The following is a 12660-nucleotide window of genomic DNA, read 5'->3' on the forward strand; positions in this document are numbered from 1 at the left end:
ATTTAGTGAAAAAGAACTGAAAAAAGCTTTTACTTAATTTTACTCGTGCATATTTGTTGACAAAGATTTTATCATAATTGTTTTGAATGTTCTGCCTCAGATTTGAGAAGTGATCCGCTGTTTGGAATCAAGTGTCCCATTCTGGCCATAAAGAAAAGTCGACCAACATAAAATAACCATCAGGCTTCAGCCTGTAAACTCGAAAGAAATAACGATTTGATCCTCATCGTGATAATTATCGATATCGAAAGAAATGAAACTTTTTATCGTGATGACATTTTTGGCCGTGTGGTCACGTCATCTCTACACTCTCATATTTTCAGTCTTTGGAGGGTGTGACCTTGATGTTAAACGTGACTCTGTGTGATTATTTAAAAGGTTTTGAAAAAGTCTTAAATTCGACTTGGTGCCATTTTTCATAGATTTTTATTATTTCTGTTGGATCAGGTGAGAGTGGACCTGAGATGATATAAACATTAATTTCTAATGATTTGAGGAGGTTTTCTTCCTCCCCGTGCGTGTGCATGTGTCGGTCTTCCTGCCGACTCCTCCTGCTCTTCGCCGCTGACAATCCTCTTAATGCAGCGGAGCAGCTCTGACCTCGACGAAACGCCGTCACCTATCAGCCCAACGCACACTCTGCACGGGGGGGGGGAGGTATTCACTCACACACAGTCTCTCTCTCTCCTGGGGAGGATGATCAGTCTCGCCGGAGTCGGAGCCAAGAAGAGGGATTTGGAGGAGCTCTATCAATGGAGACCAGTGACCACTGGGACACACAGTGGGATGACTGGGAGATGGTGTGTGAGAGAGAGAGAGAGAGAGAGAGAGAGAGACATTTCACTGGCATGTTTGTTCCTGTGTTCTATAAAAATCTTTATTTCCTAAAAGGAGAAATCTGCCAGAAGTGTGAAATAATCAACAGAAATCAGCTTCTGTGAAGAATATTGTCAGACTGAGGAGCATTTTCTTGATTCTAGTCATACAGATGTGAGACAAAATGACTTGTGAGGACAGATTTTGTTCACCACAGTGATATATGTGTATATATATAAGTTATCGAGTCTCATTTTCAGACTATAGGCTTTGGGAAAATGTCAGAATGCTTCACAGTAGAAAGCTCAGGTTTATCAAGTGGTCTTAGTCTCTTAGGATTTTATTTCCTGTTTCTTTCTTCGTCTGCCGCATTCGGTTTTTGCTGCTGGTGCCGAGTTCTTTGTGTCGCACCTTTTAGTGAGAGAGTCGTGGTGGATGGTTGGTTGGTTGTACAAATATTTCACACAGCTGCTCACATCTCGTCTTTGTTGAACTTTAAACGGCCTTAAAAGTACCAGATAAAAACATCTGCAAGGGATCCTGCAGCTCTGAGATCCTGCAGCTCTGAGATCCTGAAGCTCTAAAAACGTCCAGTGAAACTAAACGAGTGGAATTTTTATATTTCTCATTTTAAAACAATAATTTGGAATATTGAATTCAACCTCGAATCTCAGACCAAAATCCATTCTGTCGTGTTCTGTTTGCAGCGTGGGAGTGAATCTGCAGGGTTTAGCTTTACAGTCCAAAGGCTCATTGTTTGCACATTGCATTGTGGGTGTTTGTTGGCGTGTGTGTGTGTGTGTGTGTGTGTGTGTGTGTCATCCTCAGCGTGTCAGCCAGGCTAACGAGGTTGGCACTGACGTGTTTTAAGTGAAATCTGTCTATTGTCTGCAGGTATTACATGTTCACAAACACACACAAACAGCCGGTGAGATTATCACTCGCGTGTGTGTGTGTGTGTGTGTGTGTGTGTGTCCCAGGAGACGGTCGGACAATGAGCGTCTGTACGAAACAAAAGGGGGAAAGAAGCGCATCCCTCGTTCACAATAGCCGATGTGTCCTAGCTCGCCTCGCTGGCCGGATTACCTCGGCGCTACCAGCGGCGGGATGACACTCTAATCCTGCCAGCATATCTCCCCATTTACTCAACACCAGCTCCGCCGAGCAGTGCACGGTTTAGGATTTGGGGGTTTGGAGTTAGGGGGCCTCGGTCTAATTAATTAGCAGTGACTAAAAACGCAGAGTAAGAGCATTAGCGTGGCGAAACAAGAGGAATCCGGCTTTACCTTGTTTCTTATTTTTCGGCGGGCGCTGGTTTATCAGCAAGATTCAGGACTGTCCGTCGTTAATGCGCACACACACATTCACACGGCGTATACATACAGCACATGCACGTGGATTACGGCAGTATGGATCCAGGTGCAGAGGTGATTGTGTTTGTTAATTAACAGCATTAATGAAGCAGCAGCGTGAAGGAAGAGGAGCGAGTGATGGATTCATTAGCATCTGACAGAGGGAGGGAGGGAGGGACGGACGGCGAGTGGCCGCCTGGCTCAATTCATAGTTTTCAGTCACGTGACATGCGCGGTGACCTGGAGGCCAAAACAACGGACCAACATAGCGGCTCACAGCGCGACTCCCCCGTAGAGGAGCTGCAAAAGCAGTCAGATTTTATTTGGACCTTTCAACTCAAGAAAAAGAAAGATATGAACACAAACTGCACGTGCTTCTGATCCGTCTCCTCGATTGATCAGAAAGCACGACAACCATCCAGCGTTTTGGCAACGCAAAAGTAACAAACTCAAAGTAACACTGTGTCACTTGCTTCCTGGTTGGCGAGCAGCGTCTTTTTGCCCTCCAAGGGAGCGTTTTCCTTGGAATGGGAGATTGTGATCTCCGTCCGGTCATCTCCGTCCGGTCATCTCCGTCCGGTCATCTCCGTCCTGTCTCTCCGCCGTTCCCACGTCCAGTTACCTGGCTGGATCCAGTAACATTAAGCTGGAGGAACAGGCGTCACTCGGACACGCTCGCATGTCTCTTACTTTTATACTCTTATATATTAGCAGTGTAACATACGCGTCCACTCGGAGGCAGCGTCACGTCTAGCAAACAACAAAGATATTCAGAAAACTCATGGGCAGCGATTTAAAGCGGCAGTACGACGCCGAAACGTAAGGACGCCCAATCAGCTCAGGATCGGGAGGTTGTGTGTCTCCTCCTCTGCGGTTACCCATAGACGTTTACTCAAGTACTATAGCTAGGTACAATTTGAGGAACTTTTTGTGTCCGTGATACTTTCTACGTCTACTCTGCTGCATCTCAGAGGGGAACATTGTGTTTTTCACTTCACTACGTTTATCTGGCGGCTGTAGTTCACAAATTAACACACGAGGAGCTTTTAAATGATGTTTCTACAAGTACAGCTGAAACGATTAGTCTTTTAATTAATGCTGCTTTTCCTTTGGAATGTGTTTATAATAATTTAAGGGTTTTAACAGAGTGGTATTAGTGCTTTTACTTCAGTAGCGTCCTCCAGCAGTACCCATAATACCCGTCTCTGCAAAGCTAAACGACTCTTGCGTGCGTCTGTTGTTGTTGTCTCGTTCCAGGTGAGTCTATGATGGCGGTGGACGAGGGCTCCTCCGCCTGTCTGTGTGGCGGGTTCCTGGGGGCCTCGGACCCTGACAGCCCCCCCGACCGGCTGACCTTTCACCTGGAGACTCCTCCTCGCCACGGCTTCCTGGAGAACACGCTGCCGACGCCCGGCTCCGAGAAGAGCAACGCAGGAGTCCGAGTCGGTCAGTGTGTTAGTGTGTGTTTGTTAGTGTGTGTTTTATGCATGCGCCTGACCTTTTAAACGTTTCCCAGAATCCTTCAGTCTCGTCCACTTGACCTCCGGTTTCATCAACTACGTCCAGTCGGAGAGCAAAGGGGCGGAGCCAACTGTCGACCAGCTGACCATCAGTGTGAGTGACGGGCTGCACCGCTCCGCCCCCGTCCCCTTCTACATCATCATCAGTCCAACTAATGACGAGGCGCCTTCGCTGCTGCTCGCCAACTTCACCGTACGTTCACCGTACATCCCCCCCACCCACCACCCCGTAGGGCTGTAGATCTGAGAGTCTTGTTCTCCGCCTCCCGCAGGTGAAGGAGGGCGGGATGAGGGAGCTGACTCCGTCCATACTGAACGGTTTTGACCTGGACGCGCCTCTGGACGTCCTGACCTTCACCGTGCTGCAGCCGCCGGCTCACGGCAGCCTGATCAACGGCATCTACGGCACCGAGATGAGCCGCTACAAGCAGATGGGAGCCGACCTCCTGCAGAGGAGCCTCCCCGTCACCTCCTTCACCCTGCAGGAGCTCCGACAGGGTGAGATAGACGCCAACTCGTCGCCCCTTCATGCTCACAAGAAGAAGACTTTTATGTTGGGATCTTGTCTCGAGGTTTAAAAACACTGTGTAATTGAACTTTTGAGCTTGATCGTGATCTTCTCCCACGTATTCAAGGTAGATGTTTATAAATCCTCTGAACGTATAAATAGCAGCATTAAAACGACACTCCTCGTAATCTTTACTTAACATCTTGCCCAATAATCACTAGAGGTGTGAATCTCTTGGCACCTCTCCATCCGATTCGATCCGATTCCAACGGTTCAGATGCTGCAATTATAAAACATATAAAGCATCTTTTTTCGATGTGATTTTTGGATAATTACTAAGCATTTCATTTGTACATTAAAATCGTCTCTTCATCAGCTGAAAAGGACAGATCTGCATCCCTAATTTACTTCACAAATCTCAGCTCCTCCTGCTCAACACCGACCACTTTTTCAGACTCCTGAAAGATGAAATATATACCTCCCCGGGGAGAGTTTTTCCCATTAAGCCTACTAAATGCACTATTTTTAACTCTGTTTGAGATGGTAGAATGACTAAATACTATCTAGGAAAAGATGAATGTTTCTTTGGAAAATAATCGTCCTGTAGAGCTACAACCTATTTTTTATTTAATCGTTCTCCTGCTGTAGTTAATGTAAATGTTGAGGATCACTCATTTTCTCTCCTGGCAACTAAAAAGAGACAAACTGTAACTTATGTGATGTTACTATTTTAAAGTTACATGAGGTAGAAATATGGTGTAACAGTTTCTGATCATCATGATTCCATTTGATTGTCGGTGCGATTTATAAAACGAAATCTTCCAATAATCTATTTTTCTATTACTAAGCATTTCATTTGCACAATAAAATCCAAAATAAAATGTTCTCATTAGAATAAAAGGACTAGTTTGCATCCCTAATTTACTTTAAGGATTTCAGCTCCTTCATGGTCGCCACCGTCCTCCTCTGATCAGAAACTTATCATCATAAAGAACAATATTAAATGCATATCTTATTCTCTAACATTTACTTCTGGCATCATTAAACGTGATATTAATTAAACTAGCCTATTATTACTTTTGTTACAGCAGTACGGGAGCATCTCAAATCTCAAAAAAAAAAATTTAATATGGTGGAAAAGTTAACTGTGAGCACCAGAATCTCAAATAAATGATTTATTCTGAAATTCTAATAGATTCTGGGATACTAGGGTTTTGATTCCATGAGCTGTGAGCTCTAATCAGTCAAACAACACAGACAACAACCGCCTATCAGGACGACAAAGAAGAAGAGTTCTGTTTTTCTTCTTCTTTAGTGTTTATTAGCGGTTGGCAAACCGGCTGAAAGATGCATTACCGCCGCCGCGGTAAAAGTGCTTTTGCTTTGTTGTTTTGCCGCTCCAGTCAGAAAGACGGAGGGGATATGAAACAAAGTTGAACTTATTTTAAAAACCTAAAAGATCCGGAGCTTTTGACAAAACATTTGGGGCTTAGGCCCAATTAACCCAACTTCATGCTTTTTCAGGATTCGGTTTTCTCTCCCACCCAAAATAATCACGTTTTCTTTCAGTATCCAAAATAATCCTGTGACTGTTTCCTACAATGTGACCTTAAATATAACAGACTAAAGGGATATAAATATAGACTAAAAGTGACGGCGGTCAAGCTGCGCTAACCCCAACCCTAACTCTCAGACTACATGGCAACATTAAACGTCCTGTTAGCATCACCCAAAGCATGTTGGGAACTGTAGTGCCAAAACTCAGAGCATTGTTTATCCCGTATAAACAAAATAAAAAATATTAGGAGTGACAAATCCATGAATATTAGCTTTTTAGCCACACTAGCATCTCCCTCTGGGGATGCATGCATGTCAGTATAAACCAAAGGCAATGCATCCAGAAGTTGTTGCCCACACATACCGCCTGGTGGGGTTTAGAAACGTTAAACAGGAGATATACAGGAGCGCCGCAGGAAAAAAGGGGGGTTTGACAGGTGTGGCCCAAAGTGGTGGATCGACTGACAGGCAGACATTCATAGAGCCATGCTGCTAGAAACATCTATAGCTCCACTGACCTGCTGACTGATGACCTCATGGCGCTTACCCACTGCTGGTGTCAGCTCAACTCGCCTCGACTCGGTTTGGCTGTCTTCTGTTTTCCATTGCAGACAGTACACAGAGATAGTACATAGCGACACACACACCAGCGATCCACACACCTTCCTCAGAACGTAAAGACAGATAAGCGGTATGAAAAGCTTCCAGCTGTGTTCGTTGCAGTTAATGGGTGTTTCTCAAAACTAAGAATGCAAAGAACGGACTTGTGTTCTTGAGGAGAACGTTCTTGCAAGGTCACGAGCACGCAGAACGCTGCTGACGGTGACCTCCAGCACAGAGGCCGCCTGCAGAGCTCCAGCTGTTATAACAGCCAGGCTTTAAAAGCAAGTAGCGTAAAGTTGTGGTCACAGTGCTTGCTATTTATTTGCTTTTATTTTATATAATTTTTACTTAATTTACAAATATATTTTGGTAAGTTAAAACCTACGATAAACCCGGTTCTGAGATATTTGTTTCAGAGGATGAAGCCTGGCTATTATAATAATTAACTAACGATGTCTGAAGAATAATAATAATAATAAAGACAGCCCTTTCATTCTATTTCTGTTTATTTTTTCCAAAGTTTCACAAGACCAGATATTTCTGTACATCATCCAGATGTCTCTTGATTTAAGTTAAAACCTTACTCCGAATCTAATGACAGAATAACAGCGGTACACGTTAAAACTATCTTACAGCTGTGGTTCAACTCCGAAAACGTTTGCGCACATCTTCAATTCGCCATCAATTTTAGTATAACTGCCAATATTCAGCATCTACACAGTTAAATTTTCGCCTCAAAACTTCTCAGAAGTGGATTTAGAGATAAAATAACGTACGAAAATAGTAAATAACGTTCTGTTGTCGGCCTCTCTCAGCTTCTTTAAGCCGAAGTGAATGCTGGGATGTCTCTGCTGTCAAGTTCACACAAGTTACCAACAGATGCATCCTCGGTAAAATGAGCGTGTCGAGAACACTTCCGGGAATTTTAACTGTTATTGCCAAAATGCAAACTTGTGTTTTGGGACAGTAGATTAGTTTCACAGTACACAGATTGAGAAAGGCCCCATATCTCACAGTCTCTGGTAAACTATTTAAAAATGGCGGGTTTGTTCAGGTCTGGCACACGCAATGATGATGCAGTGGACAGTGTCGATTCTCTCTGACCAATCAGAAGTCTGCAGTGCTTTGAGCCATATGTACTGTGTCTTCCTGAGATGTAGGGACAAAATAAAGGCGAGGATTTAAAGGTAATCAATCAAAATTTGTCTTTCTAAGGAGAAGCCCTCAGCGTCCTGCCTGTCCTGCACTGTGTTGTTATGTACATGTACAGTATGTGTGTATATGGAGGTAAAACTGTTATATTAACACAATTAATACTATTTAAAATGTGTTTAAGTAAAAGAAGCTGTGCATTTATAACGAATCCTTCTTCCTCCTCCTTGTCCTCCTCTTCACCTGCTGTCCTTAACCCCCCCCCCCCCCCCCCCCCCCCCCCCCCCCCCCCCCCCCTGCAGGCATGAAGATCGTGTACATGCACGATGACACAGAAACCCTGAAGGACGCCGTGGCTCTGCGGCTGACAGATGGCGTCCACACAGTCCAGGGGACGGCGTGGGTCACCGTGCTGCCGGTCAACGACGAGACGCCGCGACTGCTCAAGTACACACACAGGAACACACACACAGGAACACACACACAGGAACACACAGATGTGGCTTTTCAGAGCTTGTATGAGGATTTACTGTTTAATCCGTGTTAATATGATATTTCTGGAACTACGTGACTGAGTGAGGTTTTAGGTCAGGGTCAGACACAGATGTTTGCTCTTTATGCTGATGGCTTCTATTTTATATATTTTATATATATAGTGTGTATATATGACAGTTTACATATTAAGCTTGAATCTGGCAAACAAAAGCTTTTTTCTCAGAGGATATGTGAACAAGTTGCATGTAGGCTCGGGTTACTGGTTATGAGTGTTGACCCGTCTTTAGAGTTAAGCCTTTCATGAAACTTGCACTTTAAGCTGTTTTATATTTAATCTTAAACATCATGTGCAGAGTCAACACTGAACATATCCACTAACGAGTCCTGTGTGTCTCTTCTTCTTCTTCTTCTTCTGAAGCTACATCCACACTGCTTCGTTTTTGTTTTCACTTCTGCTACGTTTCCGCCTCCCTTCCAGACTAAAACGGAAAAGTTTGAAAACGTCGCCGACCCCGTTTTGGTTTTAAACTCCGGGGTAGCGTGTTAGTGCTGACACGTGAAAACAATGACGCTCACGTTTGGCTTCCTGACTGGTTCTTATCAGTCTTGCAAAGCAGAAACACGCTGCTGCTGGCAGAGTTTATCTTTTGGTGTTTTTATGAAAAAACTTTGTACTGTGTAAATAACACTTCTTCAATTGTCCTCTGCATGTCTCCGTATTTACTTTGCGACGCCACCGTCTCTTTGTCCTCCCGTGTTCCTCTCAGTAACAGTTCCACCATCGCTGCTCATCGTTCGTCTCTAGTAGAACTTTCTTCTTCAGACAAATCTTCTGCAGCTGCAGAGTAGACAACCTGCTTCCTGTTTACACTGGCACGCACATGCTCAGTGTACGTGAACGGTCACATGATTTTAAGAAGGTGGTATTCTGCTTTTTGGCTTTTCCCCTCTCCTTTACTGAGTTAAATATCTTTTTTGTGCATGTAAGCCCAAAGTGAGTTCCCATCTCCTACAGAAAACTGCTCTGAACTGAAAACAGCTCGTTTGTAGTCCAGCCTCCCTGTGACGTCACAGGGATGAAAGCTAAACGCGCCTCATATAACGCTCGCCGAGCGGCTCCTCCGACACGCCCTCAGAAACAGCGAGCTGCAGCACACAGCTCTCCTCTCCCTTCCAAACACTAGCTACCCTCCAGGCAGTCAGTGGACATAAAGTTGTTCCTGTGATGTAGAGACAGAGCTCAGTTAAAACTTTATGGATACAGATTAATAACTCACCGCTCTGAAACTCTCGCTCCAGTACGTACGGCTGAACCCGAGCCGTTTACCGGCTTCTCGCCGACCCGCCCTTCTCTGCTTCTGATTGGCTAGTAGTCCTTAACTAGGAACTGAGCATGTGCAACTCCCAACAAAGATCATTTAGAGACAAGATGTATCACTCCATAGCTAAAACGAAGCCTTCAACACAGGCTGAAAAGAGGAGCTGCAGCAATGTGCAGTAGGACAAAAATATAACCATGTAAACCTGCTCTGGTACAACCTCTAAATAGGATGAGGAACCTGAAAATTAGCAGAATACCACCTCTTTAATATAGCCGGAGATCAATTCTGATGTGCAGCTAAAACGCTGGTGTGGATGGAGATTGTTTTCGTTTTAAACGTTAGTGTGGATGCAGCCTGAGCCATAGAGCTTCATTGTTGTCCAGAAACTGTTAAAAGCCATCAGTGAGCCTCACTGCTGCACTGGGTCACATGTTCCTTCATCACCATGAACACACACACTGTAGTTTATTCTGACATCCCATGTGGATTCATCCGTCGCTGAAAATTGTCCCCAACAAATGCACTACTGCCTCCTATTTGTCTGATAGAACCTACAGCGAGCAGCTGTTTGAGGAAATTACTGAGCTTTTTAACCTCTTAAACACAGACACCTATTTCCAGGAAAAACGCCTAAAATAACAAACTCCTCGACCATTTGGCCTAGATGCATAATTCTGGTCTCCTTTGACAGGTCAGGAATTTTATTTCTCTATTAAAGAGTAAATGGAGATGCAATAAAGGAAAATATATTTTCATCCTCACCTGGTATAAAATCTATATTTTAACAATCATCCAACTCATTATAATGCAACTGAATATCTTGTAATACACCTGGAATACAACTGTAAATTTGATGAAAAGAAACTAATATACAACAGTTATCAGTGAAACAAGTTAATAATATTTAATAATAATTAATATAATAATAATTTACAACCGATTTATCGGCCGGGCGATATTATTGGCCGATATGAGCTAATTGCATTTAATAGGCATCGACCGTTTATAACAGCAGATGTATGACTATTAAAAAAGAAACATAGATTTAGATACTTCACTCATGTCATGGGTGTTGCATAGTTTGCCCACCAGAGGGCGCGCTGCAGCTGTTAACAGCACTGCCTCACCACAAAAACCACAGAAGAAAACAATCAGCTGACCGCAGTCTACCAGTGTTTTGTCTATTTATGCTACCTATCGAGATGCGCTACTTTGCGGTTCTGTGCATGCGTAAGACCCACAAGCGTGGTCTGTTTCCACGCCCATAAATCTGTGCAAACCTTGCTGTTGGGCACGCCGTCGAGACAGCGGCTGATCGTCAGCAACATCAAAAAATAAAATCATTATTATGGTAGTCTGTCAGAATTCGCTACCCCTGAAAATATGTTATAATATAATCAAGAAGACGTCATAATACTAAGAGTTATACCTGTATGGGATTGGTAAAGGGAACACATAAGGTAGCATTTTTCGATAGGGCAGTATAGATCGTCAGAACACTGTTTATCAGTGGAGGAGCGCTAACGTTAATGAGCCGCTAAACTATAGTTTCTGGTCTATTCTAAATATATCTGCCTGTCTGCAGTTAGTCGGCGTGTCTGAAATTATTAAACCAGCGCGGACATGTAAATAAACGTGAGCTAAACAAGAATCTAACACGGCTTCCTGTAGCTCGTCTCGTGTGACGTTGCAGATGTGAAACGCTGTAGTCTGAGCCGTAACTGCTCTGGTTGTAGTGATAACGTTAGTTAAATGAAATCTCAAAGTTGCAGACAGTCATGTTGTATTAGAGTCATTCAACAGCAGCTCACTGCATTATAGACAGCATGATTTATACCGATGGTGGTTAAGAAATGGTTTCTCGTAGCTTTGGTTGGAATTAAAGAGTGCTGGTAAAGGGATGAACTAGATGTGAATATGCTACATTGAAATTGTGGGAGATTATGTGTAAAGTGAAAATACACATGCTTATTCTCTCACTAGTTATTGATGTGCAACTGTTTACATGTTCACCTTTTGAGACTGTAATTTATTTTATTAACATAAATGTAGTGTAGTTTATACAGTAAAGGGGTCTACCATCCAAATCGAAATATCGGCTCATAAATCGTCTCCTTTTCACTTTAATATCGGCATTGGCCCCCAAAAAACCCATATCAGTCTATTACATATTACACAATATTTCTAAAATATACCAAGCGAATGTCCATGTTTTGGCCATATTTACTATTTATATGTTGTCTCTCCACACAACCACGCACCAAATAACATAAAGCTTCCAAAACACTGACATACTGATAACAACAGTCAATATTCCTGTGACCAAAAGCTCTCCCACGCTTTACAGGCCACAGCTTGAGAACAGAACGTCCTACAGGGCTGTAAGTGGGCTCTTTCTCTTCGTCTTGAAGAGACGAATTGTTGTCGTGTCTGTGTAGTTCCTACGGGTCGGCCTGTAGAGGCCGAAAAAGACTGTCTGTTCCAAAGCAGCACTTCTTCTCTCCTTCATTTTGACGAGAGAAACGAAACCTAAGAGCTCAGCTATAGCGCGATGCCAATATGGCGGCCCGCAGGGATCTTTTCACACACAGAAAACAGCAAATGTAAGTCAGCGGTTGTAACTGTAAATGTATATTGGTGCGTTTGTTGTTGTTGTTGTTATCTGTAATAGCTCGGTGAGTTTTGGGATTTGAGTGAGCTTCCTTGTGGTCGGTCTCGATGTGAGATGAGAGATATCTGGAAGGCAATAACTGCAGCCATGTACAGTGATTAGCCATTTATGTTGTGATATAAGCTCATTTACATGTTTGGTGTTTGATGTGTGGATAAAAATGGTCTGTTTCAGCTGACGTGGATTTCGCTGGCGAAATTCGATCTACCTACCTGATATACCAGGCAGGTCCTTGCTTTAAACATGAAACTAAATAAATCTGTGAGGTGTTTTTAAAAGATTTACATCTTCAGGAGAAACCAGTTTCCTCTGAGCCAAGAGACGAACTAACAAGTTGTTGGGATTTAAGAGGAATTATTTAGGATGTCACCAGAATTATGCTTTAAAATAAGACCCTGTTTGTGATGCGAAAGCCACTGAGGAGTGAAAGATGTTTAGTAAGAAGAGAAATGATCAGATGTCAGTTAGTTGCTTTGTGGGGGGGGGGTCAGGGGAGTCGGCACGGGGCAGAAGGGGGGAGGAGAGGGGGAGGCAACCTGTGTGTGTGCACATGTGGCGGGTCGCTTTGCTTGAGTGGGTGTGACCCCACCCCCTCCTCCTCCTCCTCCTCCTCCTCCTCCACCCATAATATTTTCATTTGAAGGAGAAATTGGGCATTTGCATG

General features: G+C 43.6%; 1 protein-coding gene and 1 long non-coding RNA gene across 2 annotated transcripts in view; one reads left to right on the plus strand and one right to left on the minus strand.

Annotated features, from left to right (window-relative positions):
* Positions 1-407: 407 nt before the first annotated feature.
* LOC123971356 lies at positions 408-2240 on the minus strand. Its single transcript, XR_006825169.1, has 2 exons — positions 2103-2240; positions 408-790 (listed from the first exon to the last, which is right to left on the minus strand). It is a non-coding gene; the product is annotated as an uncharacterized LOC123971356 (long non-coding RNA).
* Positions 2241-3392: 1152 nt separating this feature from the next.
* Positions 3393-12660, plus strand: part of LOC123971350 (FRAS1-related extracellular matrix protein 1-like) — a 42734-nt gene continuing 33466 nt past the window's right edge. Inside the window, exons 1-5 of the mRNA XM_046050106.1 lie at positions 3393-3614; positions 3685-3881; positions 3961-4186; positions 7572-7643; positions 7811-7955. Coding sequence (XP_045906062.1) covers positions 3434-3614; positions 3685-3881; positions 3961-4186; positions 7572-7643; positions 7811-7955 — 821 coding nt within the window. The 5' untranslated portion in view covers positions 3393-3433. The remainder of the gene's footprint in view (positions 3615-3684; positions 3882-3960; positions 4187-7571; positions 7644-7810; positions 7956-12660) is intronic.

The sequence above is a fragment of the Micropterus dolomieu genome, linkage group LG05, assembly GCF_021292245.1.
Source record: "Micropterus dolomieu isolate WLL.071019.BEF.003 ecotype Adirondacks linkage group LG05, ASM2129224v1, whole genome shotgun sequence".
Lineage (NCBI taxonomy): Eukaryota > Metazoa > Chordata > Actinopteri > Centrarchiformes > Centrarchidae > Micropterus > Micropterus dolomieu.